Consider the following 16805-nt stretch of genomic DNA (forward strand, 5'->3'; position numbering starts at 1 on the left):
TCATGGATGGCTTAAAATATATCTTAAAATACATCTAAGAATGTGGTTATTTTCCCCATGGGGAAATACTACGGTCATTAATACCAAGAGAAAAGTAGGCTTATAATAAGATAGTTCCAGTTATTTAGAGGCACAGATAACACTGTTATTAATGATTGAGAATTGAATGAATTTTTACAGTTGGCAGATTCCTAAATAAGATGTCTGGCTATTTTCATAATTTGGTGCTTCTGATTGGTCTTTTAAGGACTAGTCTATATTGAAGTTTTTCATAATTGTAACCCCTGAGCTGGTCTGTTGCAGTTCTGGATGGAAATGTAGCCTCTTGCCTATAGACCGTTTGCAATTTGTTTTATCTTTGTCATTAATTGTTACTTTTCTTCAAAATATTGTACTTTTCCTAAAAGTTATGACTACTTATTTGATGAGCTTGTACTTCTTTCCTACTACACATATTCTTTTATATATTCTAAAAGTAATAGTTACCTTTTAAGAGAGAATATGACTACTTTCCTGTATCATTTATAAAATTCATTTCAGTATTTGAGAAATAAATCTATTTACCTCTTTGCAGTATGAATCATCTTAGTCTTTGTTTTCTTTTTTGTTTGTTTGTTTTGTTTTTTCTTTGTAATCATCCAGAAGATCGTCCTTGTAATTCTGTTCTAGTTGGGCATACAATTGGAAGTGGAATCTAACAGAGATTCTTAATTTTGAGCCAATTGATGGCTTTAGAAAACCTGTGAACTCCCTGAAATCATAATTCAAAACATCAATAATATGGGAGTTTTCCCAGAGAATTCATAAGTTTCATTGAGTTCTCAGGGAGCCTGTGGCCAAAGAAAAGGTTCACAACCTCTTTTATACGTGAATATTTAGGAAACAGCCATGGATCTAACTGGTCGTAGCAATTTGGAAATGCTAGAATGGCTTCCAGACTCATTCACCGTTATTTCACTGTTATCCTTAGTTCTTTACCTGCTTCTCTCAGGACTGGTGCCTCATTACAAAAGCTCCATCTTTCATATACCTCTAAAAATGCTTTCTTTTAGAGTTGTGATTATATTGGCAGTAACCATTTATGAATGGATAAATATATTTTAAGATCTTTTGAAATTTGGTGGAAGGAGATGAATTTGGATAAGTGCATATTACAATTGGAAGCTTGTTTTTGCCTTATATCTTTATCCAGGTAATTGTAGAAAACAGGTTAAAATAAATAATGGGGTGATGGAATAATGTGAAAGCTTAGGTCAGTAATTTCTACCAAGCAGCAGCTGGTGAGGTAACTAGAAAAAGACCTTGAATAAAAGGGGGAAATGGTAAAGACAAATGAGTTTATATGTCTAAGAAACTTCAAAATGAGTCAGGAGGTCATCAGAGGGGTCGTGCTTATACACGTCTCAGCAGGATCCCAGAGACAGCCAAAGTAGATACAAACCCAGGTACTGGTGCTACAGAGGGCTGTGGAGACACACAGGTTCTATGGTCATGGCAGATGGCTCTGGAGTTCTGTGCCATGTCAGAGGACCCTACTTTGGAATTTGTGCTCCTGAGTGTGATGGAGTTGGACTCAGATGTGACCTTTCTACACATGCCTCTTCTGTCACTTTTACTGAACCTGTGGTTGGTGCTAGGGTTGGTGTGTACTCAGGAGATTATCCTGGATTGTCTGAGTGGGCCCTAAATCACAGTGTCCTTATAAGAGAGGCAGAAGAAAATCTGATAAAGACAGAAAAGAGAAGGCCATCTGACCACGGAGGTAGAGAAGGCAGCCATGTGCCTCAAGTCGATGAACACCATCAGCAGCCACCAGAAACGGGAGGAGGCAAGGAGCAGATGGTGAAGGGCCCTGTGACACCTTGATTTCAGCCACTGATGCTGATTTGGGCTTCTGGCCTCCAGAACTCAGAGAATATAAATTTCTGTTGCTTTAAGCCACCAAGTTTGTGGTCATTTGTTACCACAGCCACAGGAAGCTAAGATGAGACACTCACACACATGTATACACAGACACCCAGGCATTATCTTTTGTGTCTAGGAAGACAAGTTGCATGCAATTACATTTTGTATTGTCTGTTTAGAGTAATAGTTCCAGAATGATATGGAATCATTAAATATCAATTTCCAGATTGATGTCTTGGGATTTGAGGAGCACCAGCAAAGGGTCTCTCCCAAATTTCTCCCTCCAAAAATGTCTGAAATTCCTCTTTTAAGACTTATGTCTTCTATAGTTTCAAAATTTAAATGTTTCAGATCAGTTTCCTCCCAGAAATACTAACTGGGGTGCCAAATATGAGCATCAGTTACCTCACAAATTTGCCTACATTACCATTTTATTATGTCACCCCCCCCCCATTAACCCCTCATTCCTTGAAGTCAGGGGGTTTAAAGTGAGAAGGAAGAAAGGGGGAAAACTAACTGTGGTACTTACAGAAGGCCTCAGGTAGGGAAATGGGAACAAAAAGAGATTGGGCAAAGTACTATCTGACCAATGAGCTGAGGGAGAAACCTGGGGCTTAGCCTTGGTTTCCACACTGTCCCCTGCTTCTAGGTGGAGGCCGGGCTGCTTTGCAGGTCTGAGCTTGTGTTCTGGTTCCATGCTTACTAGCTGTCCGACCTTGGATATGTGGCTCAATCTTTCTACTACTTTGTTTCTTCAGCTGCAAGATGAGGATAATATTACTTCCCTCATAGGACTGTGTCCTAGGCATTGGAGAATTAGGCTCTCTCCCCCTTCTAGGAAGCACCATGCATTGATTCACCTACCTCTGGAAATTAGGAATTGCAGTATACCAAGAGAAAGAGCAACCAAAAGGGTTTCATTCTTATAATTCCCTACCAAATGTAGTGCTGGTGTCCAGATATTACCACGGTGTTTTTGCCCCCTTCCAGAAGGACCCCTCTTCCTGGCTCACTAGGGCATGGGAACAGGTGACAGAGGGGCTACCCGTACACCAACTGAGCCTGTTTCAGCTTTAGCAGATGACCTATGCAAGTGCTGAGGAGGCAGGGGAATGTGGCAGTAGGAAGTGGAGATGTGTTCCATTCTTCTGTCAATTTCTGGGACAGAAATTGGGGCTCATGGTGATATCTAGTGACTATTCCCATCTCATTAGAAGTAAGTTGTTCCTCTAGTATTATTGTTTTAGTTATCTATTTCTGCATCACAAATGACCAAACAAAACTTAGCAGCTTAGAACTCACAGTTTCCAATGGTCATGAGTTTAGGAGCCACTTAGATGGAGGGTTCTGGCTCAGGGTCTCTCAGGAAGCTTCAGGCAAGCAGTCAGCCAAGCCTGCCGTCGTCTGAACTCTTGATTGGCCTGGAGCTGGCTGTTAGCAGGCCTCAGTTCCTCAGTTCCTTGCCCTGCAGACCTCTCCACAGGGCTCCTTGTTATGTGCTAGCTGGCTTCTCCCGGAGTGAGGGATTCAGGAAGGTAGAAGACACAGCACGTTTTATGACCTAGTCCTGGAAGTTGTGCACCAGTGTTTTCTTATCATTCAATTTGTTAGAACCATGTCACTAAGTCCAGCCCACAATAAAGGGGAGAGAAATTAGACCCTACCTCTTGAAGGAAGGTACATCAAAGAATTTGTGGACATGATTTTTAAACCAACACAATTATGGAAAATAAAGAAGAAAGCAATCATGATTTCTAAACAAAAAGGCAGGGCATTTGCTGTTCTTTTTGTAGATATGTAGCTTCTTCCTTAGAAGGGACACAAAGTCCTTAGTGACTCTTGTTTAATAAGAGACAATAGAGGGGCGGGGCCGCGCGCAGGGGGGTGCGGATCTGGGCAAGATGGGACACCAGGGCGGGGGTCCCACCCCCAGTGCCGCCCTCCGTCCACTCCCCCGCCCCCGGCGCCCCCCTTCTTTTTCCTTCCTCCCTCCGCCTCGGGGGGCGGGCCGGGTTCCCGGGACACCATGTCGGACTCTGAGGAAGAGAGCCAGGACCGGCAACTGAAAATCGTCGTGCTGGGGGACGGCACCTCCGGGAAGACCTCCTTAGCTACGTGTTTTGCTCAAGAAACTTTTGGGAAACAGTACAAACAAACTATAGGACTGGATTTCTTTTTGAGAAGGATAACATTGCCAGGAAACTTGAATGTTACTCTTCAAGTTTGGGATATAGGAGGGCAGACAATAGGAGGGAAGATGTTGGAGAAATATATCTATGGAGCACAGGGAATCCTCTTGGTATATGATATTACAAATTATCAAAGCTTTGAGAATTTAGGAGACTGGTATACTGTGGTGAAGAAAGTAAGTGAGGAATCAGAAACTCAGCCACTGGTTGCCTTGGTGGGCAATAAAATTGATTTGGAGCATATGCGTACAGTAAAACCTGAAAAACACTTAAGGTTTTGCCAGGAAAATGGTTTTAGTAGCCACTTTGTCTCAGCCAAGACAGGAGACTCTGTTTTCCTGTGTTTTCAGAAAGTTGCTGCTGAAATTCTTGGAATCAAATTAAACAAAGCAGAAATAGAACAGTCACAGCATATTGTCAGGGCAGAAATAGTGAAGTATCCGGAAGAAGATTATCGACATACCAGCTCTGCTCAGAGTAGAATCTGTTCAGTACAGTAGTGCAGAGGGTGGTGAAGGCAGATATTGTAAACTACAACCAGGAATCTATGTCAAGAACGGTTAACCCTCCTAGAAGCTCTATGTGTGCAGTTCAGTGAGTGCATTTTTTCCTTTGTATTGATAGTTCTGCCTGCCCTTCACCTCTGGTGGGCCAGAGGATTGTAGGAACTTTATCAGGGACCATCTCTGAGCTCAGTTAACACGTTCCTTCCAACTCGCTTCACTGTTAAGTGTTGCCTCACAGCCTCAGGCAGCTCCTTGGACAGGAAAGAATTCAACCTCAGGACCACACACTTTGAAATCAAATGGAAAGAAAGCCCATTCTCTGGAAGTAGACTTCTACATTGAAAAAGAATGATGTTGGTTCTCTTTATGTCCTCACTTTTTCCCCTGATGTAAATTCTTCAACCGTTTATGAAAACTACCTAAGTCTTGATCATCAGCCAGGTATATTACCATAGCACAGTTTGATTTTATTATCTGAACTCATATATGGCAAACTATACTTCAGAGTACAAACATTTAAGCAAGTAATATATTTTTTCTACAGATACTTAAGAAAGCATTCTTTTGCAATTTATTATGAGTGAAAATATATAAAGCTGTATCTAACTGAAAATGCTTGAAATAAAGCTATAATAGAAATATTTTTTCATTTTAAAAAAAGGCCCTAAATTGTTTATATTGTAGCTTGTAACTCTGAAGTAGTATTTGATATTGTATTTTTATTACTGTATCATGGTCATTATGTATTGTGTTATATTCTAGTTAGATGGCTTTATGAATTTTAATAAATGTTCAGCTGATGCTCCACATGGAATTTCTCCTGCAAACTGCATAAAAGTACTCCCAGAATGAGATATGATATATTGTTCAGATGTTTTTCTTACACAAATAAATTTATTTAAATTAAAAAAAAAAAAAAGAGACAATAGCCACAATACATTATCTCCTCTCCTTTCCTGGAAAGGAAAGCTGTTGCAGACCCCATGTGAGAATGTTTTTGAGGGTCTCCCATCACAGACCATAGCAAGGATTCATTGAGATGATGGATATAGTGCCTGATCCCTAGAAAACACTCACTATGCTGTAGCTCTTATTACCAAGCCTTATTGATTCTACTCCTAAATATGTCCCTCACCTACTTTTCCCACTTGTTCATGACCTCATTAAAACCTCTGCAATAGCATCTTTGCTTCCCTCTTCATTTTCAGCCTCCTCCACATCTTCTTTGCATTATGGAAGAGGTCTGTTTGTCTTTGAATTTCAATTGTGACTTACATTTTATAGAAGCTCTATTCATTCGCTGAACCAATCTACAGAGTGCCTAGTGCTCTTGAGCCAGTGAAACTCTAAACAAATTTGATTAAGAGCTGAAGGGTGGGATGGGGCTGGTTAAGGGGAAAACAAGGAGGAAAGAGAAATAAAATGTTATCCAAACAGTGTCAAATTTGTCATTGTCCTATCATGGTTTTGTGCAGAATGGATGGAGGGCAAACGACATTAAAATTGATGCCTTCTCCACTTCAACAGATACTCCCTTTTTTGTTTGAAGAAACATTGAGTCATTATGTCTTTTGCAATATTTTTGTGGGTCATATTTGTAGTTCATATTCTAGTTCTGAGCATATCAACATCTGCTTGAGGATTTTGGCAATTAAATTTCCTTCCGAGGAAGATTTTCTAAGGCCAAGTTGGAACTCCTGGGTGATCTGTTGTGTTTGTATAAAGGACAATATAGTATTCAATGTGCATGCATTTAGATTATAAAATGTGTCAAGAGTCATAGCTGGTTATTGTCCTGTGTATGGCACAGGCACAGCAGGTTTCTGTAATCAGTGAAATGAAACAATGATGGGCCTTCCAGGGACTATCACTCCTTTAACTCCAGGCCCTTCCTCCTAATCAGTTTATTGGCAATTAATGATTAATAGCTGCCAACCCAGGCTCTGCCAGACCCATTATTAAGGAATTCACAGGTTTCCTTCCCTGAGCCATGCCTGGATTTTTGCTGTGCCATTTCAACCTTTATCTTCTCTTAAATCTATGCATGCCATCAAAACCTGGGGTGCATTCTTCAACACAAAAGAGAGGTAATTGGCCCTGTGGTTAAGAACATTGCCTCTGAAGGCAGCATGCCTAAGGGTCAAATTGTTACTATGCTACTTTCTAGCTAGAAGATCTTGGATAGTTTAACTTCTTTGTCCCTTGATTTCCTCATCTTAAAAATGGGATTAATAATTACCACAAAGTAGCTCTAAAAAAAAATACACACACACACACATATATATATAATCATTTCAGAGAGCTCCTGGCACATATTCTGAGTCCTATGTAAGTGTGAACTATTATGATTCTTATTTGAAGGACATGGGTCATGATCACTGGGGACTTTGGGGAACACACCAGGAAATTTTTTACTAAGTGGAAACATTAGTACTGGGTACATCCAATTTATTATGGCAGACCCAGCTCTCTCACAGGACTAGTCCAGAGAAAAGTTTTAAATTCATTTTGTCCCAAAGAAGGTCCTGCTCTGCTTTTTCATTACATAATAGAGAAATAAGAATGTCCGCTCTGATATACAGCAGTTTTACAGGAAAACAGAAAAGTAGCTCAGCATCATTTGGGGCAACCATCTGAGCCAGAATAAATAGCCTGTCTTCTGGCAATGATTCTTCCCCCAAGAGAGAATTCAATTGAGTTGGTTTGCCTCCACACTGGATGGATAGACCCTACTGGGTAGAATTTGTGCTAAGCCACCTTGCAGCTGGTCAGCTTCTTTTCTGTTCACTTCATGTACTGTTGCCTTGAGCTTGTGTACCACTCTCTGTTCCAAAGTCCTGTGGCTTGGTTAATGGGATTGCCTTCCCCCACTGCCTGCTCAGCATGAACCTTACAAATGATGTGGGAAATACTGGTTGGGACAATTTTCCTTAAAATGTGACTTGTTTATGTCACAGACACTGAAGTGTAATAGATGTCACTCCAGCCTATGCAGTATACTCTACCCCCTTATTTTCTAGACACACAGCTTCAAGGATACCCAACACAACACAGGTTTTCCACCTACTAACAAAAGTGTACTCACTTTCTCCCCAAAAGTGTGGCCACATGGAATCCATACATATATATGGTATCTCATCTGCAGAAATTAGGTTATGGGACTGCAAAGGCAGCTTGCTAGTTTTGAGTCCACCATCTCTACCCCAGGACATGTTCTACTAGTTTGCACCTGCTTTTCATTCTACTGTGATCTCACTCAGATTGCATAGTGCTTCTTCTGTTATTTGTTTACTAAAAGATAAAATTTAATGATCACAAGTATATTATTAATCAGTGGCCTCCAACATGACTGTGCATTAGAACACATGGGAAACTTTAAAAAACTGTTTCCAAGATGCACTGCAGACCTGTATCGATATTCAGGTTAGGAGCCAGCAACTTGTAATAAACAGTCCAGGTGATGCCTATACAGTGATTGGCTGAACTTGCTTTGGGGAACAACTGCTTGAAAAAACTTATAAAAACCAAACCAAAATTTTTAATTAGTAAAAACCGTACTAACAAGCATTTTCAAGAAAGAATACAAAGCAAAAGAATAATTCTAATGTCTTCAAATACTTCAGTGGTTACTCAGAAAAAATATACAGCCTTTATTCTGTTCATAGTCATGAAGTTATGGCTGATTTTTATGACTCCTCTACCAATCTAAAGCCCTAGCATTCAGCTAACGTATCAGCTTGACAAAGTTCCTTTCCTGGTGGGGATGACTCATACCTTTATTACCCTATTATTAATACTCTTATTTTTCCAAGGCAGATGCAGAAGCTGAAGCTTAGAGACTTAATTATGTGCCCAAGTTTACATCACTGGTAAATGATGGAGTTGGACTAAGAACCCAACCACTGGCTCTTACGCCAGATGCAGAATCGGCTAACTCTGTTACTTGGACCAGCTGTATCTAATGGAATTAACACACAGACCTTCCAGGCAAATAGCCAAAACTCTTTTACTAAGATTACCTTTGCCAAACAAGGCATGACTACATATATCACTTCTCTTAAGCCCCCATGTGTCAAACATGAAAATGCTACTTCACAGTCACATCTTGGATCCAAATCAGGTGGAACCAAAGAGAAACTCAGATTTGGAACCCTTTGTTGATTTTTGAATATATTGAAGATTCCCTCCATAGGACAGCATTATAACTTCGTGTGGAATATCTTATTTAACATTGGTAAGGCCAGAACTGCTGTTTGCCTGTGTGCACCAAGGGAGGTCTGGGAAGTCGTGTATTCCTCACAATTGAGGTCCACAGCTAAGAACTACTGACTTTAAACTAGATAAGCCAATATATGTATCAATACACTCTCAAGAATTGTCATTAGTAATGCAAATTTTGAATGACTTCAGAGAATAACTGCAAATCATGTAGGATTTCAAACCTGGATTTAATGACTTTGAAACACAGACAAGCCAACTGGCACATAGGCAAAAGATACTTCATTTACTTCAAACCAGAGCTAATAAATCAGGCAAATTTGAAACAAACACAAAAGATTTTCTGAGCCATGGTCAGGCCCATCTGGAGAAATTCTATATATCTCTCCATCCCGGTAAATGCTATATGTAATTTAAGCTCCCAAGGTGGGAAAAGGAAAAGGGATGGCCAGAGAAAAGGCACACGTGACTTCTGTGGGTAAGGCTCAGGTGAGATCAAGTTAGTAAGTTCCACTGTGGAGGGGAATGAGTTTCTTTTTCAGACATTAAGGCCATTCTGGGCTTCTAGAGAAACTCATTCCTAAGTAAGCACATAAATCTCCTCTTTAAGATAAAGCTCTTCTGTATTTCAAGGCCAAGACTCTTAAGGAAAAAGTCATTTCAGTAGAAAATGAAACGATGGGCAGTTTTGTTGCATTTGAGTTATCCACAGGTAGGCTTTGCTGCTTTGGAAGAGCCCACTCTTGGGACCACCTTCAGGAATTCCTTTATTCAGGGAAAAAGTGAAAGGCACCTTTCTCTAGAGGACCAGCTCCTGATGCCTGCTTCTCAGTATTTGCATGACATTGAGGCCCTGCCCAGTATCTAGCATACAATTCTGTCAAAAATTTTGTGTTGAGATCTCCCAACCCAAGTAACTCAACTCTAGACCAGCTCCCACTACTTTGTCTTATCCTTTTTCCAATAAAGTATGACCTCCAAGTCTCAGGAGAAAGACTGATGTGAATCCACATTCCCATTACCTTCTGCACAAGAGGTCAAGAGGTAACTCAAATGAGCCACCCCCTGGCCGGCAACTGGGCTGGGGGCAGAGGCTGACCGGTGGCTAGATGGGGATAACATGTTAGTGGGCTAGTCCATGGAGGAGGGTAGGATGCAGTGAGGTCACCAGTTTCTTCTGCTGCTCCCAGGAGTTAGCTGATGGCGCTCTCATTCCTCAGAGGAGGAAAGGATGGGTTGCTTCTTGCAGATGACATGCTTGGTTTGGTGTCGCTGGAGGTGATTGGACCGGGTAAAGGCCTGGCCGCAGTCCTGACACTGATACCGCCTCTCCGCGTTGGGCACTCGGATGTGCTGCGTGAGCTCAGAGGAAATGCGGAAAGCCCTGCCGCACTCGGCACAGAGGAAGCCCTTCTAGCCGGAGCGCACTTGCTGATGTCGCTTCAGCGTGGAGGAGCGCGCAAAGGCCTGGCCACACTGGATGCAAGAAAAGGGCCTCTCGCCCGCGTGGATATGCTGGTGGCGGACGAGGCGCGAGGGGTGAGCGAACCACGCCGCAGTTGCCGCACTTGAAGGGCCTCTGGCCGGTGTGCAGCGTCTGGCGCTGGTGCAGGTGGGAGGACTTGGAGAAGCACTTGCCGCAGGTAGGACAGGGGAAGGGCCACTCCCCCGAGTGCACGCGCTGGTGCTCCACCATGCGGCTGGCCAGGGCCAAAGTCCGGTTTCAGGCGGGGCAGCCGCAGGGCTTCGCGCCCAGATGCGAGCACTGGTGGCTCAGCAGTGAGAGGGGCTGGTTGAAGGTCTGGCCGCACTTGGCGCAGGGCAAGGGCCTGCTGTTGCCGTGCACGTTGCGCTGGTGTTTGCGCAGGTCGGAGGAGCGCACGAAAGCCTTGCCGCATTCGGGGCACGGGTAGGGTTTCTCGCCTGTGTGGGTGCGGATGTGCTTGCGGTGGTCGGAGGACCAGGTGTACGCCTTGTCGCAGGAGGGGCACCGATAGGTGTGCAAGCGCCGGTGTTGCTGGAGCGGGCCCCGGTGGGAGTAGACCTTGCGGCACAGCTCCCACGGAACGGCTTGGCGCCGCAGGGTGTCTCGGCGAGGCTGGGCTGGACACTGGGCTGCTGGAAGGCCCGCGCTCCCCGCAGGCACTTATAGGGCCGCGCCTCTCCCTGCCCAGCCTCGCCTGTGCCCCGCTGGTTCAGGCCCTTCCTGCCCATCTGGGCTTTCGCGAGTCGCGCGGCTGCCAGGCTGGGTGCGGTGGTCAGCTGGTGGGCTAGTCTGTGTGTCTCAAGAGTGGGGACGTCCCAGCCGCTCTCCAGTTTGGGGATGCTCAAGGGTGAAGAGCCGTCTGAGGATGTGTCTACACCTTCCTGCACATGCCTTCCCATGATGGATGGGACACATAACGGTGCATCCAAGTTTGCCTGGCAGTCTCCATCATCTCTGGCAGGTTGTGAGTCCCCAGGAGGCTGCTTCACATCTAACTGCTTGTGTTGGAGGCTGCTGGGAAGGGCACCAAGTGCCTGGCTTGCTCTGGGGAAGCCCTGGGTCTGGGGGATCTTTGGCACATCCCTTCCCTGGCTGGCCTTCTCACGCACCCCTATCCCTCTCTTCCCCACCCTCCAAGCACTGAAGGAGTCAGAGAATCTCTCATCTTCCTTGCCATGTAGGTGCTGGCCTGGCAAGTGAGGATTGACCCGAGTCACCTGGAAACTGCCCCTTGTGTGGTCCTGATGATCACGGTGGCTCCTGCTGCCTTTGTCTCCTGCTTCCCCACCAATCTCATCCTCATTTTCTAAGTTCATGTTCAGCATCCCACTGTCTTGAGCCTCCTCAGTAAAGCTGCCAAGGGGAGCTGTCCTACCCCACCTGTCCTGGGGGTCTGCATGGGCCATGATGTTCAATTCAGGTCCTTTGCCTTGCCTGCTCCTTCTAGGCAGAAGCTCAGGTTGCTCAGGACACCTGTAAAAGGGAAAGTGGGAAGAGGAGATCACAGTGAATATACGTATTTGGAGGTTCTGGGGCTGGAGGTTGAATCTGGGACCTTGGATGTGGGAAGCCAGTGCTCATCCACTGAGCCACACTGGCTGCCCTGAATATATTTTATCACCTCCATGGCCATAGCAACTGAGGTTCTCACCACTTGTCTGTTTCTGACTGGTGCCCAAGCCAGACATATTGTTGAGCCTCTTGGGGGAAGAGGGAGCTGATCCCTGCTGAAAATCCACACAGTCGCCTTTATTCCCTTTGGAATAAAACCCAGAAACCCCAGGAGATGATGCTGACGGGGATAGCCAGGAGGGTGCCCAGGTGGGAAATTCCCTGAGTGCCAGCTGGGCTTTGCCTTGTCCAGGTGGCTCAAACTCCAAGTTCTAGTATGGAGGGAGGCCTTCGCCAAAAACTCTTAAACTGCCCATTTGGGAAGTTGTAAAGCAGACTGGCTCTGGCTGTCCTTGCCAGGCACACAGGCTTGCCATCCATAATGGTGTCACTGGCCCAGGGTCGTGCAGCGGTGCCTCTTCCAAAAACAAGGAACGTCCCCTGGGTGGATGGGGATGAGTCGGGAAGACACCAGGAAGACCCAGAAGGTACCTGACCACACCTCACTGTCTAAGCAGGACTTCTCAGGCCTTTGCAGTGAAGAATTCCTAGAACTGGGGAGGCTAAAGCATCCTGGGAGAAAGCGGGATGCCCCTTGAAAGCCTGACCTGTCTTTGAAATGTTGTTTCATCTCAAACACTCCTGAGAATTTACATTCTATGCCATGTTTTGTTTTAATATAAATATAGTGTTCTATACTGACTTCAGGATAAATTGCTTCACTCCCCTCTCCCCAACACTTGTCCCATGGCATCATATCCTCCTGGCTCAGGGGTATATGTATCCCAACTTGAGAAGTACTGACTTAGGGTTTTGACATATGACAGGGGAACCATTTGGGTTTTCCTTTAGAACAGATTTTATTTTAACTCAAAGCCCTGAAGGGTTGATGAATAAGATTGTTTGTATGCGTGGCAGTTCTCAATAAGAGATGAGCTGCCTCTCCTGATGACCTGCTTCCCCGGATGGCTCACCTCCTGGGAGCTGGCCAGGGCTTAGGCTGACACCCTCTGAGCACCTGGGCAACCAGAGGGTTCCCAGTCATGCTTCTCCCTCCTCAGCATCAGCAACGTGGAGCACGGGGAACAGAGGGCCTGTTCGGCCACCCCATAAAATCCATAAGCTCTAAGATTCTCCTGGAGGAAATGGTGGGAGAGGAGGAGGGGTAGGGGGGCTGGGCGAAGAGACAGACGGTAGCATGTAGACACCAGAGGTGTGCACAGCCTATCAAGGCAGAGCAAGGCACCGGGCAGGAGCCTCCAAGTGCGGCCAAGGAAGAAAAGCGGGGAACTGAGTGAGGCCTCTCCCTTCAGGATGGGGGTGCAGAGGGCAAGGCAGAATGCGTGCAGTTGGGGGATCCTTAAGCAGTCTGAAAGTGCAGTCTATTTCAGCATTTGTTGGTAACATATCAGTACATGATCCCAAAGCTATAACCAGTGAACTCTTCCATGTCTGTTTCGGCTCCGTCTGGGTCCTGTGATGATAGGCAAGGGGTGGAGGGCCGGCAGTGTTTGGGGCTTCCTCTCACATGACACGTGGAAAGGGAAAGGAAGAACAGACTGTGTAGAAATGCGGTGCATGGAGATGTTCCCATTCCCATCCTGGGAGACTCTTTGTGGGACCCCGAGACCCAGGAGTTGCTGGAGTGAGAGGCAGGCTGCCAAGGGGGCCTGACTGCTGCCCAGAAGATGGTCACTGCTTACTTACCCTGGAGGGAAACTGCTGGGAATCCCAGAGGGCGTTAATGTGAGAAGTTCCCGTTTTCTGGGCACTGTCCTGAGAACTTCACAGAAACTTTAAGGCAGATATTTTCATTTTACTGACCAGGAAACTGAGGCTTACCGAGGCAACTTACCTGCCCTATGCCACACAGCTGATAAACAGCAGCCCTGGGTGTTCTTTCTCACTTTAAGGCCATTTTGTTAAGCCCTGAGCATATTACCTCCCCGTTGTGGCCTCCAGTCCAAGACCTGCCCTCCTGCCTGGAGTGGACCTGTCTGAGAGCCTCCTGGGGGATAGTGCTGCTGCTTCCTACAGACATAAACCCCTTATGTTTTCTGGGCCAGGGAACCTTGCGTAGGGAACCCACTGCTGGGCTCCTCCCTGTTCTTATTGACCCAAATTGCTCTTCTCAGGTAAGAGAGGCCGGTGGCCACTGGCAGAGCTTGGACACAGGCTGGAGACACCGTTGCCTGGGGTGGTCAAGAGCATTAATCAGGATTTACCTTCTGAAAGCTCCTCTCAGTCTTGCCCACCTTCTGCTGCCGTCTCAGAACAGAAGGCAGGAGGCCTTCCGTTACCACTCAGCGAGACGCATTCCTTCATGCAAACCACTTTTCCCGGTCAAAATCATGAGCTTTTTGTATCACCGAGCCTTGTCAGCAAATGTCACTGAGCCTTGTTTTCCTCATCTGCAGTGTGGAGGTAATAATCCTGCTGGACATAGAGTGTTGTGACCTCCTGCACATGGCTGACCTTCTGTAAATGGTGCATTGTTATTGGCACTGTTAGCACTTCTCCTTCCTAGTAGGATTTCTGGGAGGTGTTTAGGTGGATTGTAGCAGTTTGGTGGTCAAGATTCTCACAGTAAGGTCGCGTCCTGTTCATTCGCCCCCATCTCCTCAAGCTGTCCTTCCCCCAGCTCCTGCCTAAGCAATGGGTACAGAAGCCAGCGTCAGAGGGGGCTACCCTGCAGTAATGACCAGGCTCCAGAACCACCTGTCGCTTTGTGCCCTGAAGCCCAGGGACTACTCCTTCTCATCTCTCTGTTCTGTCCCCAAAACATGTTAGAGTGCCACTAGCATATCTTTTTGACAAGAAACCTGTTTTGACATCTTTCTAGCTTAGTGGTCCTTAGAGAGAGAGGAGAGAGAGAGAGAGAGATTAATAGAGGGGCCTCTGCCTTAGCCGGCTAATCTGACTTAAGCAGGCCAGCATGCTTGACTGGGGGTGTGGTCCAGAGGCAGGGACAGTGAAGGGAGGGAGGCTGAATTTTTATGAAACAGACTTCTTAGGACTCTGTGTTTCTCTGAGACAACACCCTGTGCATTGTTCACAGACCTCTGGCCTCCCCCTCCTGTCTCTAGCTCGCTACCCCACTCTACACAGCCCGGGTCTCATTTCCCTACCTCTGGGCTGCTGGCAGGCCTCCCAAGGGCAGGATCCAGAACTGCGCTAGCCAAGACCTTCTCAGAAACTGACAAGAGATGACCTCTGTGTGTGGGAAATCCCTCCTGTCTGCAGCCATTGCCGCAGTGCACGTGTCCTGCTCACTTCCTTAGCAGAAGTGAGGGTACCTCTCGAGCACTGGGAACACTGGGGAGGAAGGCAGGGCCCAGCATGGGGATTTTCTGGCAATGTCTGCAGAAATATACCTGCCTTGGAAGAGGAACACTGGTGCCTTGGTGTGGCTGGCCTCTTTGTGTTCCAGATGTGCTGACAAAGGAGCCTGTCAGACCATAGCCCTTTCCTGGAAATGCCTCTGCCCTTGCCAGCCAGGGGCAGCCTCCAGCTCACCCACCTCCTATGTGGACCGTAGGCAGAAGCCTGGCCTGAGGGATCCTTCCAGCTCCCAGCCTTGCTCCTCTGCCTTCGTTCCTGGCATAGATTGTGCTAGGTCCACGCCAGGGCAGCCACCGCCCACTTTCTCACTGTCCACTGCCTTCAGGCCTTGCTCTTCACCTCTGGCTCACACACCAGTGTGGGGCCCCTGCCCTGGCTTACCTGAAAAAGGCAGACGGCAGTGGAGGGGGGAGCTGCCCTGGCTCTGCCACATGTGGCCTCTCAGCAGCAGGAACCAGAGTTTGGAACATGCAACCAGATTGGTGCCTCTGTCTCAGGCTTTGTGTCCAGTCCAGCAGCTGCAGAGAGAGCCTCGGGAGGTGGGGCCTGTGTAATGCACTCAGTCTTCCTGCTGCATCCCAGAGAGCAGCCTGGGAAGTACAGGAGAGCTGCCCTCTCTCACTGCCTGAACCCATCCTCTGGCTCCCCTGAGCCAGCCGTTCCCCTCTCCCTCCTAGATAGGTTGCTCAGTTCTCCTGTAGGTGGCCCTTTTCCTTCTGCTCATTCTCACTTGTCCTCCCCAGCTCTCACCTTCGCCTCCTTACAGGAAAAGCAGCCCATCCTTCACTCCCGCCTGGCGTGCTCGAAGTCCACTTGTCACACGAGAATTTCCTGGGGAGCATTCTTGTCCCCTCCCTGGGCATTGGCCTATACCCCGACTTCTTCTTTTCTGCTAGCCACCTTTTGCAGAGCTGAGGATTAACGGGGGTTGGGGGTGGTCTCCAGAATTCTTTGAAGTAATCTTGGGCTCAAAGGTGCCCTTTGCCATTCTGCTGAGGGTAGGAGTACAAGCGGATAATTTTCTCTCTTTATTCAACAGGTTCCATGACTGCTTGAGACTTCTCCCTGTCTCTCAGCATCTGTTCCCATGCAGGTTCATTTTGAAGAGAAAGGTTGGCCCAGAGTAGAAGACTCAGTGTGTCCCAAATTTATGCCCGCTTGAATCTAATGTACCTTTATTTGGTTGAACACTCAGGACATTAAATTAGGAGGTTGTCAGGGAGGGAACTGTGATGTTACTGATTAGTCAAGAAGTATATAGTGGTTAACAGCAGGATGGTGGGTTTGGGTTTGACTCTTCTCACTCACTAGTGGTGTGGCCTCAGGTGAGTTAGTTAACCTCTCTGTGCCTTAGTTCCTCATCTGTGAAATGGAATAATGCTAGTACCTTCCTCATGGAGGTCTTGGGAGGATTATGTAGGATAATGCATGTAAAGAGGTGAGCACAGTATTTGGAACATAATAAATCCCCAGAAAAGTCAGCTGCCCTCTTTGTTATTATCAGTGGTGTTTCTAGGGAAGACATGGCTCATGGGGCCCCTTTTACAT

At 46.4% G+C, this 16805-nt stretch overlaps 2 protein-coding genes across 2 annotated transcripts; one reads left to right on the top strand and one right to left on the bottom strand.

Annotated features, from left to right (window-relative positions):
• Positions 1-3848: 3848 nt before the first annotated feature.
• Positions 3849-4893, top strand: LOC101414906 (ras-related protein Rab-28). Its single transcript, XM_004469129.5, has one exon. The coding sequence runs from the start codon at positions 3932-3934 to the stop codon at positions 4592-4594; it is 663 nt and encodes a 220-aa protein (XP_004469186.1). The 5' UTR covers positions 3849-3931; the 3' UTR covers positions 4595-4893.
• A 4136-nt stretch (positions 4894-9029) lies between these two features.
• On the bottom strand, positions 9030-11775 carry ZNF648 (zinc finger protein 648). Its single transcript, XM_012529238.4, is given in 3 exon segments — positions 9030-10367; positions 10369-10891; positions 10894-11775. Coding segments are annotated over 3 exon segments (1680 nt in total). The 5' UTR covers positions 11711-11775; the 3' UTR covers positions 9030-10027.
• Positions 11776-16805: the final 5030 nt, after the last annotated feature.

This window comes from Dasypus novemcinctus, chromosome 13, assembly GCF_030445035.2.
Source record: "Dasypus novemcinctus isolate mDasNov1 chromosome 13, mDasNov1.1.hap2, whole genome shotgun sequence".
In the NCBI taxonomy this organism is placed as follows: Eukaryota; Metazoa; Chordata; class Mammalia; order Cingulata; family Dasypodidae; genus Dasypus; species Dasypus novemcinctus.